The following is an 18266-nucleotide window of genomic DNA, read 5'->3' as shown; positions in this document are numbered from 1 at the left end:
GGGTTTGCTGCCTGCAGAGAGAAGGGGGCACCTAGAGGAGGCTGTACGTGCCTGGGTGCCCTGCCCAATCTGGGGCTTGTAGGACCCCCCCCCTGGAGGGGAAGTGGGGGCAGGAGGGGCCGAACCGGGAACAAGGGCCCAGTCTTCAGGATTGGCAAACTGGGCAGAGAAGAGAATCCGGCTCGGATTCCGGGGGTGGACAGGGGGAGAAAGACCCCCCCCCATTCTCAGAAATACCACCCGGATTCCCCCCCACCCCAAACATGGACAAGCAGGCTGCTGTTTTGCAGCTAAACTTAATATTGGGTCGGGGGGTCGGGCAGGGGGGCGTTCACAACAAAAGCAACAAACCCCCCCTAGAAACAGGAGTCTCCAACCTTGGCCAGCCTCAAGACTTGTGGACTTCAACTCCCAGAATTCCTCAGCCGGTGAGGTTGGAGACCCCCGCCCTAGAATATAAAGGCCACTGTTTGGGGTGGGGGGGGACAGCTTTGATTTCTCCCCAAGGCACCAACTGGCTGTTTTTGTTAAAATAAAAGGCGAAAGGAAAAACTTCGCACATCTCTGGGTGTGTTTTTACACACACACACGGCCAAAACCTGCTGGAATTGGGGGGGGGGCGCTGGGTTTAGGTGGGATTCGCACCCACACCCAGCCACCCGGAGGCCTTCCGGGACAGGAGGGGAGGGAGGGGGTCTCTCCGGGCCTCCCTCGACCCCTTTGCCCGTCCTGATCGTGCTCAACCGCCTGAAGAAGATGCCAGCCTGGGATATTCTCTGCGGCATTTAATAAAGGAGGAAAAACTCTTTTACATGACAAGTTTGACCTCAACGCTCTTTTGAAGTCAAGCGCCCAGGTTGTGTTTTTTTTTTTTTTTTTTTTTCTGGGTGGGGGAGGGGGAAGAGGGGGAGAGCAGCCGATTTATGGGCTGGATGATTGACATGAGCAATGGAAGACATTTCACCCTGAGAGAAAAGAGCCTTTTTTTCTTCCTTTCCTATTGAAATCCCCATTCAGGGACTGTAGATCGGATCCTATTGTATCCTTGCGCCGCTTCTTATTCTCGATTGTTTGCCAAAAGGACCCAGGATACATACAGGATGAGGGCATAGAGAGACAGATAGATGACAGGGTAGATATAGATACAGACACGAGGATGCTACGCTGTACTGTATAGAAGCAATATAGTGTATAAAGACAGATTTGTTTTTTAAAGTCAGTCTAGTCTCTCCCTCTGTTTCTGCTTCTTCTCCCTTCCTTCCTCCTCTCCTCTTCCTCCTTCTCTCCCTCCCTTCCTCCTCCTCCCTTTCCTTCTCCTCCTCCTCCTCCTCCTTCTTCTCTACCTCCTCCCTCTCCTTCTCTTCCTCCTGCCTCCTTCTCCTCTCTTCCTCCTCCTCCTCCTTCTCCCTTTCCTTCTCCTCCTCCTCTTCCTCCTCCTTCTCCTCCCCCTCCTTCTCCTCTACCTCCTCCCTCTCCTTCTCTCCTCCTCCTCCTCCTCCTCCTCCTCTCTCCTTCCCTCCTCCTCCTCTTCCTCCTCCTCCTTCTCCTCCTCCCTCCTTCCTCCTCCTCCTCCTCTCCTCCTCCTCTTCCCCCTCTCCTTCCCTCCTCCCTCCTCCTCCTCCTCCTTCTCCTCCTCCTCCTTCTCCCTACCTCCTCCCTCTCCTCCTCTTCCTCCTCCCTCTCCTTCTCCTCTTCCTCCTCCTCCCTCCTCCTTCTCCTCCTCCCCTCCTTCTCCTCTACCTCCTCTCCTCTCCTTCTCCTTCTCCTCCTCCCTCCCTTCTCCCTCCTTCTCCTCCTCTTCCTCCTCCTCCTCCCTCCCTCCTCCTCCCTCCTCCTTCTCCTCTACCGTCTCCTCTCCTTCTCTTCCTCCTCCCTCCCTTCTCCTTTCCTCCTCCCTCCTCCCTCCCTTTCCTTCTCCTCCTCCTCTTCCTCCTCCTCCTCCTCCTTCTCCTCTCCTCCTCCTCCTCCTTCTCCCTCTACCTCCTCCCTCCTTCTCCCCTCTCCTTCTCCTCTTCCTCCTCCCTCCTCCTCCTTCCTCCCCTTTCCTTCTCCTCCTCCTCCTCCTCCTCCTCCTCCCTCCTTCTCCTCCTACCGTCTCCTCTCCTTCTCTTCTCCTCCCACTCCTCCTCTTCCTCCTCCTCCTCCTCCTTCTCCCTTTCCTTCTCCTCCTCCTCTTCCTCCTCCTCCTCCTCCTTCTCCTTCTCCTCCTCCCCTCCTTTCTCTCTACCTCCTCCTCTCCTTCTCTTCCTCCTGCCTCCTCTCCTTCTCTCTTCCTCCTCCTCCTTCTCCCTTCTCCTCCTCCTCCTCCTCCTCCTCCTCCTCCTCTACCGTCTCCCTCTCCTCTTCCTCCTCCCTCTCCTATGACTTACATCGTGAAATAGATAGGTAGGTAGGTTTTCTTTTTGAAAGCTGCCTAGGCTGACTGAAAGCGAGTGGACAGCCACGTAAATCTCTAAATAAATAAATAGAGAATAAGACAAATAAATACATACGGAATAGATGATGGAGGTAGAGATGATATGGGTCTATCAAGGATATAGATATATCTCCAGCGTTCATTTTGTGAAGCAGCCGGAACCGCATCGTGCCAATTGTCTGGACCACGCATCCTGCCCGCGGAGGGTGTGTGGGTTGGAGAGCGGAGGGGGCCTCAGAGGCTGAGAGAGAGCTGTGAAGTGGCATAGAAGTCCAAGGGCTGGCACGAGGGCTCTCTTGCTTGACAGAACACCTCGCAGTGTCCTCGGAGGCTTGCAAAAACGAGTGGATGCAGAAATGGGCAGTACGGGACCCGCCCCTGTGTGCAGAGGGGTGGGGGGGGGAGGGCCTCTCCCTGGGGGAAGAAGAGTAGGGAGTAGGTGCTTCCCCGCTCCTCCATAGGTCTCCATAGGTCGTAGCAACCCCTTCCTCGTCTCTCTTTGCCCTGGTTAAGAAGGCCCAGCCCCCACCAACTTCAAGGAAGAGTCAAATCGCTTCTTGGCAATCAGTGGGGAGATCCATCTGCGAGGGGGGGGGGTGAGGCAGTCAGGGGGAGTTTGAGCAATTGGTTTCCCAAGCCTGAAATTAAAAGTTGCTCTCTGAGTACCTGTTGAGGTAATTCCCCGTTAGGAGAATGAGCGCGTACAGGGAGACGTATTTGAGAGTAGTGTTTGAGTAATACACACACACGGCACACAGATACACTGAACGTTAAATGTAGGTTTTTACTTCCAATAAAGGTTTTAAGCAAAGTTCAAAATAAGCAGTCCAAAGTCATTCACAGGTTCAGATCAGTCAGTGTTTAGTCCAGGGATAATCCAATAAGAAATTCCAGTGTCAAAAACAGTTCGGTATCAGACTTACATCAAATCCAGAATACCAGTCAATTATTAAATGGAGGAATGGCAATACTCTCCGACAGAAGGAAACAGAGACTGACTCACACTCTCTTCTGAGACTTAGACTAAAACAAACCAGGTTTCTGGCTCCATCTTATGGCCGTTTGAGAAACCACACCTAATTACACTTTTAGGATTCCTTTAAAGAGGCAGTATTAAAATGTCTACCCTGGTTTATATATTTCTAACCCAAATATCTGTTAGGTGACTTATATTCCTAACAGTACCTGTGTTGGCTTTGCTCAGGAGTAGAGATCAAAGGAAGGGGTTTTTTTTGGCTCCTCAACTCTCCTAGGAGGGCTGAGAACTGCCCACCCCTTCCACTCCTCTCGTTGCAAACCCACCCGTGTTGAGTTGCATTGATTTCAATACTTTACCCTATTAGGAGGTTGTCGAATTTGGTGTGTGTGTGCGTGTGTGTGTGTGTGTGTGGCAGGGGAAGGCTGGAGGTGGCTTTTAATGTGATGCTTCTTTCTGCCTTTTTTTTAAATTTAAAAAATAAATTTTATTAATCCTATTTTCATCCTAAAAACACATTTCCACTCATTACAGCGTTTCAATATCGGTGTTCACTCACATTGACATACTTTCTAATTATGTAGGTTGCTACTATATATTACATATTTGTTTTTTTACATTCAACATAAACCAAATACGTACAAACTTACAAACCGTATTTATCTTAACTTACTATAGCTGCTACATACCCTTCATCTATCGGCTTTGCATCCACCTTTCAACCAATTGTACCATAAATTCCAAATCTCATAATACTCCATTTCTTCTCAACCCTTTAATTCCACCGATAACCTATCCGTCTCTGCACATTCTAAAACCATTTTTAAATTATCATTATATCAGAAGGAGTATTGTCTTGTTTCCAGTTCTGGACAAAGGCAATTCTGGACACGGTTATTATATGAAGCATTATGTATTGGAATTATTTTACAAATATTATATTCTTTCTGCCTTTTTAAGGGTCACTCGGGGGGAAATATGGTCTCTGGGTGCTCAGCCCGGCATCTCATTTCTGATCCAGGTTTTTCCTACGATGCGTGTCTTTGTCTGGGAAAGAACCGGCCCAGCTCATAAGCGCACCAATCGTGCCTACCGTCCCTGTCCTATTGTTTCTTTTTATTTTTCTAATACGTATCCATCTCACGTATTCATAACTGTGTTTATACTTATACCTGTTATCTTGTAAGCGATTGACAAATCAAATAAATAAAATAACGCAAATCTTTCCTTCTGCTGCAAAATAATCCTCTGTACAAACAAGCGGCCCTCCAGCGTCCCCGTTCTGGAATTGCCTTGGCAGGAAATGAGGGGCTTTGCAAACCACAACGGTATTTCACACTTGAGAGTTCACCTCCGGAGTCCCGCACGCCTGGCACACCCCTGGCCCCTCCTTTCCAGGGCTGAACCGAGGACCAGCGTGCAACAGAGGAGGCTCCAACATAGCCCCCCACCCACCCTTTAGAAAGACACTTAGGAATGCACAGAATTGAGAAATCAGAAAGGGGAAAAACACTATTATGTATGTCTTATGTTTAATATATTATTATACTAGCTGGTACTTCATTATGAAACTTTGTGGTGGGGCTTAGTTTTGGGGGAGGAAAATAAGGGGTGGGGGAAAAATTCTGCCTCTGCCTACCAGCATCCATCAGTATTCCTCTGGCTAGCGTCCTGTCAGTGTGGGAGAGAGTTGAGGGCTGTTTGGAAACTGAAAGAGTATTTGCTATGTGAGCAAGGAGGAGACAGCAAGGAGCCTGGGCGTGGCTTAGCTCAACTGTTCTGGACTAAAGCTGCTTGGTGCTATAAAACCGAAACTCCTCTGCTTGTGTTTTGCATTTAGAAGAGATTTCTTTTCAGGTGAGGAGGGTGAGTAGAACTCCTTAGCATCAGAGCATTTTATTAATAATAATAATAATATAGAAAATGCTCTGAATGTTCTAACGGTCATTTTGCAAAATCCTTTCTTAGTGAGCCCTGAGAAGCCAAGAGGAACCTATGGGCCGAATTTCAAGTTTGTAGGCTTGACAGTTCTGGAGATTTTGTGAAGATGCGTGAGGGGTATTTCGCTTTTAGATAGATAAGATAAACATAGATGGGTTAAATTAACCCAGACAATACGCTGTTCATCAAGCACTTCTGTACGTTAAGAAAAATATACCAATAAGCTGTGTTTTTTTAAAAAAAGGAATGGACAGAATCTGTTTATTCTGAAGTGTTTTTGGGGTCAATCTCTCCAGATTTGGGAGGGATTCCTTCTTCCTATCTTTGAATGCAGGATCTCCTGAACTGATCTGTCCCCTTTTTAGGCTGTTTGCCCAACCCCGGTTCAAGCCTCTCGCCTCTTCCCTGCCCGCCCACCCGCTCACGGCACTTCACCCCTGGCATGTGTTGAACTCAGGCCTTAACAGTCTGAGCAGCGGGTCCTCGCCCAGCTGCAGTGTCCCTGACTCTGCTGAGCCTTGAAAACTGATTCCCACAAGCGATGTACGTCTTCTAACAACCTTTCCGCAGGCTGCAAAGGTCTAGGGCCAGGGGTGTCCAACCTTGGCCACCCCTAGACTCTAGGCCATCTCCTCAGCTTCCGCAAAGGGTTTATTTGTTTGGGAATGACATTCTGTGTGAACAGAACCACCCAGTGAATCCAGCCAATATATAATGTTTTCCCCTCCCAGAATATCCGGGGGTTGCTCTCTCCCCAAACTCAGGCGTGGTCAGCAAAAGGCAAGTTCTGGCAGAGTCCTTCAACTTAAGGCCAGCTAGGATTGTGGCTACGGACAGAATATCTGTAGCTCAGGGTTCAACTGTGGGGTCCCTGGCGCTGTCTGAGCTTGGGGGTTTTCTTACCCAAGTAGGGAACATCATCAGTGCTAGAAGGGAGCGGGGTTTGTAGAGAAGAGGAGGAGGAGGAGGAAGAGAAGAACTGAGAGGTCCTTGGTGTTTTCTATTCTTGGAGGGGTTTTTTTGTAGATGTTTCCTGACCCAAGTAGGGAACATCATCAGTGCTAGAAGGGAGGGAGGTTTGTAGAGAAAAGGAGGAGGAGGAGGAAAAGGAAGAGGAGAACTGAGAGGTCCTTGGTGTTTTCTATTCTTGGAGGGGGTTTTGGTAGACGTTTCCTGACCCAAGTAGGGAACATCATCAGTGCTAGAAGGGAGCGGGGTTGCAAAGAGGACGAGGAGCAGAAGGAGCAGGAAGGAAAGGAGAAGGAGGAAAAAAAAGGAGAAGGAGGATTGAATGTCTATAGCTCAGGGTCGAATGGTGGGGTCCTTGGTGCTCTCTTGCAGATATTTCATGACCCAACTAGAGAACATCATCAGTGGTGGAAGGAACGGAAGAAATTTGCAGAGGGGGAGGAGGGAGGACTGTGGGGTCATTGATGCTCTCTGAGTTTGGTTTTTTTTCTTCCTGCAGGCATTTCATGACCCAACTAGGTGACATCATCAGGGCTAGGGGTTAGGGTTAAGATTAGGGAGGACAGGCCAAAGGAACCCAACCCCCTTAGAACCACGGTCAGCTTCTATTCCACCTCCTCAATTCTCCTCTCCTGGACCTCTTCTCCACGGGGACCAGCAAAGCCCCGAAGGACCAAACCCCAGTCAGCTAAACCTCCGCCGGTTCGTTTCCAGCCGAGACTACGTTTCCTTTCCTTCCGGATGCCAATCAGCAAATAAAGCAAGCAAATAAATAAATAAGCCATAAGCTCCGGATAAACATCCCAGTTACTCCACACCCTTCGTGGCCTCGTTGAATCTAACGGTGCTGCCGCCGCCGCGATGGAGCGAGACCGGCTGCAGGAGCGCCGGGCGACGGAGGCGTTGCAACGTCTGGACGCTCCTCGCCCGGCCCCTGCCCAAACCGAACTGCCCTCCCTCCTCCTCCTCCTCCTCTCGAAACAGCCCCCCAAGAAAGGGGTCTCCAGCGGGTACCGAAGAAGGGAAGGCCGGGAGGGTCCCGGAGGAGCCCCCGAAAAGTTGGCGCGTCGCAGGAGCTCCCCGCGGCCTGCAGGAGAGGACGAGAATGCGAATGTCGCCAGAGGATTTCGCCGGAGAAACGCGGGTCGCAAGAGGCGGAGGTTGGGCGCTCAGCCCTCTCGCCCGCTCTCCTGCAACCCCTGGGACCCTCGGGGACGGGGGAGAGGGGCTAAGCGACCCCACCAGTTGCTAATAACCCGGCTTCCTCCGCTGCCAGCGGGCTCTCATATGCAAAGGGGGCGAAGACCAGAGGAAGCCAACAAGGGACGGGGAGGAAGAGGGTGGGTGGGTGGGTGGGTGGGTGGCGGCACCCAAGCGCACAGCCCGACGGTTCTGCTCCTCCGTTTCAGGCCAGCCTCGTCCCTTTCCCGTCGCTCTTGTCCCAGAGACGCGTGGGAAAGAAACGGCGGGCACAAACGACCACATTCTCACACAGTAGAAGAAGAAGAAGAAGGGGAAAAGTCCCACTCCGGTTTTGTTTGTGGGGGGGGGAAGAAGCACCTGGAAAGAGGGTCAGGCGAGGAGGTCTCCTCGCCAAAAGCTCCTGGCAGCCCAGAGGCTCTTTGTTGGCAAAGCCCCCTCCCCCCACAATCTCTCTGGAGCCGCCCCACCCAGGCCCCTCCGCCCACGAGGCGCCTAAAGGCCGGCGAAGGTGGGCGGTGGGCAAAAAGGTTGGACAGACCAGCCGGTCCTGCAAGGGGGCACCCGAGGCGCTTGCCTTGCCTGGGAGGGTGGGGGAACCGAGGAAATGGGGAATAACCCCACTGCCTTTAACGTTCGCACACAAAGAAGGGAAGAGCTCTTCAGCCACCCGGGGAAGGGAGGGAGGGAGGGGGGGACGGTCGGAAAATCGGGTAGGACACCCAGCCCCTCCAGGCAGGAACCGGGGCTGATCTTCCCGAGGCAGCGCAGAGGGGGCGAGGGTCGCTTGCCGACCGCCCCTCCCCCAAGCAGCACCTGCCTCATTCCTGGGGTGTCTCCCCCCCCGCAAACTCTTCCTGGGAGGGAGCCACCTTGCAAGGGACCCTAGCAGCCCCGGCCGCTCTCGAAGACAAAGCGAGGGGGGGGCAGCGCTTCTCCCTCCCCGCCTCCCCACCCCGGGGAACACGGCCCGCTCCCTCCCCGGCAGCACGACGGAGCCTCTTTCTCGGCCGCAGCCGAGTCCCGAGAGATCCCGGCCAACTCAGCCAACGGACGGACGGACAGACGGCCTTAGCCGACGGGGCGCGACACCGCCCCCGCCCCCGCCCGCCCCGGCCCCGACGAGACACGGGGCGCGCGCCAAGCCAAGCTGTCTTCCGCGGCACCCGGGCGCCCCCACCCGCCCGCGTGGAGCAGCCGAGAGCTCAGCCCACCCGGTGGCGAAACCTCCCCCGGGGCTGGGAGGGCCCCTGGCGAGGACCCCAGGCACGGGGGGGGCACACGGGGACCCCTGGGAATGGGGAGCCGGGCCACGCATGGCAGCCGGCCGGGGAACGATCGTGGAGAGGGGGAGGGGGAGGCGACCCACCGACTCACCCCTTGCTTTCACAGCCCTCCTACCCGCCGCCCCCGCCCCCGACTCACCGTTGCCCGAGATCTGGTTCTCCCACTGCGGGGGTCGCGAAGCGGCGCCGAGCTGCAGGTAGAGCCCCAGCGAGTGGCAGAGCGCCAGGGTCAGGCCGAAGGCGCCCCCCATCCTGCTCCCCTGGTCTGGCCGCCTCTCACATCCGGGGTGGTGGGGCGCCGAGCCGAGCCGCCACCGCCGCCGCCGCCGCCGCCTCCTGCTCCTCCGCTCGCCAGCCCGAGACTGCGGGACTCTTCCCTACGGCGGAGGGCGCCGCCGTGCCGCGGCTGTCACTCTCTCGCTCTCCCACGCGGGCGCGCGCGGGCGGGCGCGGGCGCGCTCCCGCCTCTCTTTGCGCGCCGGCGGAGGGATCCGGAGCAGAGGCTTGATGGATCGCGAAAGTTTCTCCGAAGGGACCTTTCCAAAGCCCCGGCCGGCGGAGGAGGGGCTGCCTGCCTGCCCGTGGGCGGAGGGGTGGGGGGGCAGAGAGGACCCGCGAGGCCCGGGGCCGAGCAGGCGGGCGGGCAGCGTCTCCTCCCCGTCCTCCCTTTTGGAAGCGGGGCGCGAGTGGGATTTTCCAGTCGGCGAATAGAGGGGGCGGGCTGAATCTGGCTCCCCACTTTCCAGCAAGGGGTGGGAGGGCTTGCCCCCCTTTTTTTTTCTCCGCGGGACCCCGCGTGCCCCCCTCCACCCCACCCCCGGCTCAGTCTCTCCCGCGGGGTGGGGTGGAGGTAAGAGAAGAAACCCTCCTTCTCGGGCGCCCGTTGTTCTGCTGGGCGCCCGCGGGCGCCGCTTTGGCTCTGGAGCCCCTTGCTGGGCGCGCGCGCGCGCGCGCCCGGCCCCGAGCCTGGCTGAGCTGCGCGCCACCCCCACCCCTCCGTCTGCGCCCGGGCAGCCGTTAAGCGAAGCGCCTCCGCGGTCGGCCCGTCACCCTGGACGGACTCGCCAGTTCAGCACCTCGCCCGCGGACAGCGCCCTCCCGCCTCGACCCGGCTGCGTTCCCACGGCGGCTGTGCGGAACCCGTGACTGCACTCAGCAGCTCCCTTAGGACTGCGGGACAGCCTGAGCCCAGCCCCCCCACCCCCGCCCCCACTCCCTTCCTGGCTTGACTTCCCCTGAAGCCCCACAAGGTCAAACTCTAAGCCAAGATGGCCTGGAGTAACGTGGGAATGGGCCACGGGTGGAAGGGAACCCTCCCTGTGGCTAAGAGTTGCTACTGCTAAAAACGGGCCTCCACGTTTTTCTCCAGCGGCTATTGGGTATTCATAGCCCAATTTACGCCAGGCCCAAATTCTGCCTGTGGGCCAGATGGATGATCTCTCTTCACCCTGCCTGGGGTTTCCGTGGGGATGGCCTTCCCTTGCATCAGGCAGCCTGGGGAGTTTCTGTGTGAGCCTGCAACCCCCCCCCCACCCCCCCCATCAGAGAAACCCCGCAGCGTGGAGAGAGATCCTCTGTCTGGCTCAGGCCAAATTTTAGCCTGGCATCAAATTGGGCTATAAGTGTACAGTTGGTAGGAGTAGCTGGGTAGTAGCAGCCCAGTTGGGTCATGAAACATCTGCAAGAAAACAACAAAGCTCAAAGGACACCAAAATCCTCCTCCTCTTTCCCTACTTCTCCTCCTCTTCCTCCTCCTCCTCCTCGCAAACTTACTCTCTTATCCCTAAATAGTTTGATCTGGAGCAGCTGTGAGGCTCCCCCTGGAGAGAGGCAGAGCCAGTACTGGATGGGGTGTGTGTGTGTGTGCTGTCAATCAGTGGTCTCTGCACCCCCCACTCCCACCCCAAAATGTCAGGGTTGTCTAGTCTGGCTAGTCTAGGGAAGAAGAGAAGGACCAGGGGAGACAGGAGAGCATCTTCCAATATTTGAGGGGCTGCCCCAGAGAGGAGGAGGAAGGGGGTCAAGCTATTTCCTAAAGCCCCTGAAGGCCAGGCAAGGAACAATGGATGGAAACTGACCAAGGAGAGATTCAACCTGGAAACAAGGAGAAACTTTCTGACAAGGAGGACAATCAAACAAAGAGATTCTGACTGACGAAAATGGGATTAGGAAAATATGGGAATGTGCAGAAACGAACAGATTAAGACTTGCAGTTAAAGAGGAGAAAACTGAATATTATAAGATATGGGAACTATTTTATTGGTGGCTAGAGGAAAAACATGGAAGCAAGAAATAGCTAATAGAGTAGTGAAATAAAGGAAATATCTTAATAGAATTAAACATGGTAAGGATTGTTATAACGATACTGAACTGAATTGAATTCTTTATTGTCATTGTATGTATACACATACAACGAAATTCACATAACACCCAGAGACCAGACTCAACATGCACACACACACATGACAATCCCCCCCACACACACACATACATGCCAAAATTCCCCACCTCCTAAAAAACACACAAGCCTCCACACCACAGACCAAGTAATACCGTCCAACAGCTCACTGATGGTGGTCCTTAAGTTCATTATTAAGTGCCACTATAGCTCTGGGATAAAAACTGTTCAGGAAACTCGTGTGGTCCAAGTTTTAATTGATCTGTATCTTCTGTCAGAAGGCAACAGCTTCAGAAAGATTGTGAGCAGGATGGGAAGAGTCGCTGAGAATGTTGTGCCACTTCCTCAAACAGAGAGAGGCGAAGGTGTCGTCCAGGGCTGGTAGCTGGAGCCCGAGGATCTTCTGGGCAGTCTGAATGATTCTCTGTAGAGCCTTTTTTGTCTGCCCCACAGCTGCTGCTCCCTATATATTACATAGATATATTATACATACTATACTATAAGGGACGACCTAAACATGTTATTGTTGCAGTGTAAGAAATATCATGTCGATGAATAGCAGGATAACAACGAAGAACTGATATCAACGTAATGAATATGGTAGTAATTTTGATTATTGTCGCATAAGGGATCTGCATCCAGACGACACACTGTTAAATGGAAGATGAATTGTTTGTACTAGTAAAAAATTTTAAAAAAACTTTTATTTTTTTAAAAAATAGCGTTTCTCCTCAGGAGGAACTCTGCTCAAAGGGAGGCCCCCTTTCTGGGTCTCCGAGAGGGGCCGGAAGAGGCCGTCAAGGCAGGCACCGTCGGCGTCTGTTCTGGGCATCCGCTAGGAAGGCCAGCCTTTGCCCATCTATCCCCAACAGACCACGAGGGAGGGCCAGCCAACCTCCCCAACCCCAATTATTCAGCCTGGGTGAGAAAGAACCGAGAAGGGTTACTTGGGGAGGGGGAGAGGCTGGCTTTCGTTCCAGGGATGGTTTTTCTTCCTGCCCTAGAGAGTGCCACGTCTTGCCTTGGCAGCGCTGTCAGAAGCAACTGCCCTGAGATCGGCTCTTTTAACCCAGAATCAATAGCAAATTTCATTTAAAAATAAATTAAAGCCAGCATTGGAAATCCTTCACCGTGTGAAGGGAGGGAGGGGGAAGCTGCGTGTGGCGGCCTTAATGGTTCCCTTCACTCATCCATCACTGCCAGGGGGGAGGGGAGGGACACCCGCGTGGCACAGATTCCTGGGAGAGGCGTTTACACCGATCGGCTCTTAACCCCGGCCAGTTTGGGTCAAGAGGCAGAGCAGTGGGCACCCACCCCATGTCAGGGTCCCCAGATAAACCCGTCAGTTAAAAACAAAATAAAACACCTTTATCTTTTAACACAGAAGGGGAAGTCCGTCTCCTGGCACAAGCCAATATTTTGCAGGCTTGCCGAGAAGGATCTCGACCGACTTGGAGCAAGTCTGGCCAACAACCTGAAATTTAACGTGGAGAAAAGCCAGGAAGGAAAAACTCAAGGTACAAGTCCAGATCAAAACGAGCAACTGCAAGAAGGACCTTGGGAGTCCTCGGGGATGATCCCTTCAACGGGAGCCAGCCGTGTGCGATGGCGGACAAAAAAGTGAGTGCACATCTCGGCTGCGTAAACAGAGTTCAGTTCACGTGAAGTGTCAGTACCGCTTTGTAAAGCCTGACAGGAAGAAGATTCCACACCTGGAACCCTGCAACCAGTTTGGGTCAACCCACATTCCCCCCCCCAAAAAAGAGGTTGAGACTTTGGAAGAAGCGCAGAGAAAGGAAACCGGGAGGATGAAAGGCCTGGAGGCTCAAATCTACGAAGAACAGCTGCAGGATTTGGGGGTGTCCGTTTCGTGAAAAGAAGGACCAGGGGAGGCACGGGAGCGGCCTTCCAGGATTTGAGGGGCTTCCCCAAAGAAGAGGGCATGGCGGGGGGCGGCGGATCAACCTGTCCTCCAAGGCCCCAGAAGGGAAGATAAGAAACAGGAGTTGGAAACTCGTCAAAAACGTAGAATTAAGGAGGGATTTCCTGACAGGGAGGACAATTAATCGGTGGAAACACAAGTTGCTTCCAGAGGTTGGAGGTGGTGGTCACTGGAGGCTTTTAAGAAGAGACTGGACAGCTGCTTGTCTGAAATGGTCTCGGGTCTCCTGCTTGAGAAGGTGGGTTGGACTAGATGACCTCCAAGGCCCCTTCCAGCCCGATTTATTCCATTTTTCCTCCTTAGTTGTTTCCCATTATTTTCACTTTCCTTGCGTTTTGTCTCCTGATCAGCTCACAAGCCTTCCGGTCCATTCCAGCTCTATGTTCCGGATGGAGAGATCTCCTCGGAGGGGGGCGAGGCAGGTGGCTTCTTCGGGGTCCCATGAGTGACAGGCAGCTTCTCCCGAGCTGCAAATCCGGCTTCCAAAGGCTTCTCGGAAAAGGTTTGCTGGAAGCTGCTGGGTGGTGGATACCCGTCTCATTGGCAGGCGATTCCTGGCTGGCCCAGGGGCCGGGCAGGGCATGGATGGTGCCCCATCACGGTGCCTGGCCCTGCTGCTGCTTGGATGCAGCTGGGAGGCAACAGGGGCCCCGGAAAGCCCCTCAGGGGCCGCGTTTATTTCCATCTCCTAATATTTCAACCTGTGCTCCCTGACCTGAATTCAGCTGCTCAAGTCCACTGAGTCCCAAGTAGCATCATGAGGCCTGGAAGCTGATTGGGTGGCTTTGGGCCAATCACCAGGAGACGGGGAGTTCTAGTCCCGCTTTAGGCAGGAAAGCCAGCTGGGGGGCTTGGGGCCAATCACCAGGAGACGGGGAGTTCTAGTCCCGCCTTAGGCATGAAAGCCAGCTGGGGGCTTTGGGCCAATCACCAGGAGACGGGAGTTCTAGTCCCGCCTTAGGCATGAAAGCCAGCTGGGGGCTTTGGGCCAATCACCAGGAGATGGGGAGTTCTAGTCCCGCCTTAGGCATGAAAGCCAGCTAGGTGGCTTTGGGCCAATCACCAGGAGATGGGGAGTTCTAGTCCCGCCTTAGGCATGAAAGCCAGCTGGGGGGCTTTGGGCCAATCGCCAGGAGACAGGGAGTTCTAGTCCCGCCTTAGGCACGCAAGACAGCTGGGGGGCTTTGGGCCAATCACCAGGAGACGGGGAGTTCTAGTCCCGCCTTAGGCAGGAAAGCCAGCTGGGTGCCCTTGGGCTAGAAAACTTCTAAGGTTCCTTCAGTCCCTCTCTCTCAGCACACCCACCTCACAGGGTTGTTGTCGTGGGGAAAAACACAGGGAGTCCTTAACTTACAACCATTCTGTCAGCCTTGGATGCCATATTAGTGACCGTTTTAAGTTATAACAGTGCTGAAAAAAAAGCAACTTATGTCTGGTCCTCGCACAACTGTCGCAGCCTCCCCACGTCATCATCATTCTGACGTTCTGCCTTTACGACCGGAGATCCCGTGATCACCGTTGGTGACCCTCCCAACCGACCTCCAACAATGGGGGAAGCCGGATTCGCTTAACCACCACGTGATTCACTTAATGGCAGGGATTCATTTAACAACTGTGGCCAAAAGGACATTACATGGAGTATGTCCCGCTTAGCAATCCCCTTGCTTAGCCGTGAATCTTGCAGTCCGGATTGTTCTCATAAATCAGAGGCAAATCAAAGGAAGTTGGGTGTCTCCTCTTGAACCCAGAGCAGCCAACAAGACCCGCCCTTGATGTGGGCCAGCAACGCACGATGCCACACCGAGCTCTGAGGAATGTTCACTTCCCTGGTCAGGAAAGTCGGCAGCGCGTGGTCGAAAAAGTCAGCGGGACAGTGTCCCCAATGGTTAGATCGGAGCTTTGGCCCCCTAGAAGAGAGAAATGCGCCTTTGGCAAACGCTCCATGCGCTCAGGAGGAGCCATGGGGCCTGTAGGAGGCTAAAAAAACACCAAGAACGGTTGCAAGAACTGGATATGGCCAGTCTAGGCAAGAGAAGCAATTGGGGGGGGGACACACACATGATGGCGTCTTCCTGTATTTGAGGGGCTGCCACGGAGAACGGGGGGGGGGGGGCTCAATTTATTCTCCGAAAGCCCCAGAGGGCAGGACAAGAAACAATGGATGGAAACGGATCAAGGAGAGAACCAACCTGGGAATACAAAGAAACTTCCTAAAATGAGGACAATTAACCAGTGGAACTGCTTGCCACCAGAAGTCGTGGGTGCTTCCTCATTGGAGGTTTATGAAGCTTCTCGGCCCTCCAGGTCCCGGCTGTCCCAAAGGTGCTTTTTCAAGAGGCAACTGGACTTTGGGGTTTTTCTCTGGAGACATTTCGCTTCTCATCCAAGACAGTCCTCATCTTCCAACCGTTCCCACAAGGCTCCACACCCATTTGCACCGCTCAGGTGACCCTGAGAGGACACAGTTAAACCTCCAAGTGGCCTCAATGACCCTCTCAAAGGAGGCAAACGACCGGCTGCCTGCAAGGAATATAAACCCTTCCACACACCCCGCCATCCAGTCAGAGCTGAAGAAGCTTCTGGGATGAGAAGCGAAACGCCTTCGAAAGGAAAAACCGGACAGTCCAGTTGCCTCCTTAAAATTGCACCTTTGGGTTGGACAAGCATTGGTCTGAAATGGTATAGCTTCCTGCCTGGGGGGGGAGGGGCGGGGTTGGACTAGAAGACCTCCAGGGTCCCTTCCAACTCTTGTGTCCTATTCTATTCTCCCAAGCCGCCCCTGAGGGCAAGAAGAAATGGCTGGATGCTCATTAAAGAGGGATCCGATTTGGAAATAAGGAGGAAGGTCTTGATTATTAATCAGTGGAACGGATGGCCTCTGGGAGTCGTATCCCTGGGGGTTTTAAGAAGAGACTAGACAGCCAACTGGTCTCTCTCTTGCTTCAGCAGGGGGCTGGACTAGAAGACCTCCAGGGTCCCTCTCCCATTTTCTGGCTGTGCTGATTACCGTGGTGCAGTCTCTGCTGTGTGCAGTTTCATCGGCCTTGTCTACACAGTTTACTGTTTTTAATATATTCCCAGACACCCAGAGTCCCCTGTATAAGTGGGGCAACCGAATAAAATCTAATTAATTCATCCTTTGGTCTGAGTGGCATTTGCCACCCAGACATCACTGGGTACCAATGACTCACCCCTTACCCAACCGTGGCTAATGTTTCTGGCGCCCCCCCTCCCCACGAGATGGACCCTCCCCCAGCCCAGGAGGAGGGGCTCACCCAACCCCAGATGGAGAAGAGGCCTGGATGCAGAAGCCACCGTCTCTGTCCATCAATCAAACCTTGCCCTGAAAGGATTCCAGCTCCGTCCCTCTCCAAGACGTTCGTCTGCATTTTATAACCGGGGCATGTTTTACACACGGCAAGTGGGAGGCAGCAGGCGCCCGTGTCCTCCGGCAGCCGCAATTAAAAGGTGAAATGCAGATTATAATAGGACACTTGACTAAAATGAAATAGTTACAGCTAATTGCCACCGCCTTTTTCCTGCTGTCGGACTTCTTTAGCCGAGATGCAGCTCAGGATCAAGATCAGCTCAAGAGGGGGAAAGAGAAAGAAAGAGAGAGAGAGAAAAAGAAAGAGAGAAAGGGAGAAAGAGAGAGGGGGGGGGGGAAGATTACCAGATATAGAACCATTAAAAAGAGATAGAGAGAAAGATAAAGAGATAAAGTGAAAGAGAGAAAGGGAGAAAGAGTGAAAGAGAAAAAGAGAAAGAGAGAGAAATTTTAATAAAGAAAGAGAAAGAGAGAGAGATGAGAGAGAGAAAGGGAGAAAGAGGGAAAGAGAGAAAGAATGACAGAGAAAGAGAAAGAGAGAAAGAAATTTTAATAAAGAAAGAAAGAGAAAGAGAGAAAGAGGGAGAGAAAGAGAAAGAGAGGGAGAGAAAGAGAAAGAGAGAAAGAGAGAAAGAGAAAGAGAGAGAAATTTTAATAAAGACAGAGAAAGAAAAAGGAAGAGTGAAAGAGAGAAAGAAAAATACAGTGAAAGAGTGAAAGAAAGAGAGAGAAAGAGAGAAAAAAGAGTGAAAGAGAGCGAGAAAGACAACTAGGGAGAAAGAGAGAAAGAGATATAAATTTTAATAAAGAGAAAGAAAAAGAAAGGGAAAGAAAGAGTGAAAGAAAGAGAAAGAGTGAAAGAGAGACAGAGAGGGGGGGAAGATTACCAGATATAGAAAGAGTAAAAGAGATAGAGAGAAAGATAAAGAGATAAAGTGAAAGAGAGAAAGGGAGAAAGAGTGAAAGAGAAAAGAGAAAGAGAGAGAGAAATTTTAATAAAGAAAGAAAGAGATAAAGAGAGATGAGAGAGAGAAAGGGAGAAAGTGTGAAAGAGAGAAAGAGTGTCAAAGAGAAAGAGAAAGAGAAACACATTTTAATAAAGAAAGAGAAAGAGAGAAAGAGGGAGAGAAAGAGAAAGTGAGAGAAATTTTAATAAAGACAGAAAGAAAAAGGAAGAGTGAAAGAGAGAAAGAAAAATACAGTGAAAGAGTGAAAGAAAGAGAGAGAAAGAGAGAAAAAAGAGTGAAAGAGAGCGAGAAAGACAACTAGGGAGAAAGAGAGAAAGAGATATAAATTTTAATAAAGAGAAAGAAAAAGAAAGTGAAAGAAAGAGTGAAAGAAAGAGAGAGAGAAAAAGAGTGAAAGAGAGCAAGAAAGACAACTAGAGAGAAAGAGAAAGAAAGAGAGAAAGAGATATAAATTTTAATAAAGAGAAAGAAAAAGAAAGTGAAAGAAAGAGGAAAGAAAGAGAGAGAGAAAAAGAGTGAAAGAGAGAGAAAGACAACTAGAGAGAAAGAGAAAGAAACAGAGAGAAAGAGATATAACTTTTAATAAAGAGAAAGAAAAAGAAAGTGAAAGAAAGAGTGAAAGAAAGAGAAAGAGAGAAGGAGAAGTGAGGGACGAGTCAGGATGGCAGCGCTTGGGCTGCTATCTTGACTTTCGTGACATGCCCCGCAGATGCCCGCCTGAGGCTGGCACCGCCTGTGTCCCGTGGCGATGAAATCTGCAGTGGGCCAGATTTCCGACCCGCCAGCTCCTGCCAGACAGGCTCCCAGTTTCCGCTTCCTCCATGCGCCCCGTCTCGCTCATC

At 52.4% G+C, this 18266-nt stretch overlaps 1 protein-coding gene across 1 annotated transcript in view; it reads right to left on the bottom strand.

Moving 5' to 3' along the window:
- VSTM2L (V-set and transmembrane domain containing 2 like) overlaps window positions 1–9232 on the bottom strand; it is a 76450-nt gene extending 67218 nt beyond the window's left edge. The window contains 1 exon segment of the mRNA XM_087931964.1: window positions 8928–9232. Within this exon segment, the coding sequence (XP_087788090.1) occupies window positions 8928–9039 (112 nt within the window). The 5' untranslated portion in view covers window positions 9040–9232.
- Window positions 9233–18266: the final 9034 nt, after the last annotated feature.

This window comes from Pseudonaja textilis, chromosome 3, assembly GCF_049901715.1.
Source record: "Pseudonaja textilis isolate UNSWEBS1 chromosome 3, rPseTex1.2, whole genome shotgun sequence".
NCBI lineage: Eukaryota > Metazoa > Chordata > Lepidosauria > Squamata > Elapidae > Pseudonaja > Pseudonaja textilis.
The sequence above is the reverse complement of the archived record's forward strand: the minus strand, read 5'-3'. Positions and strand labels throughout refer to the sequence as shown.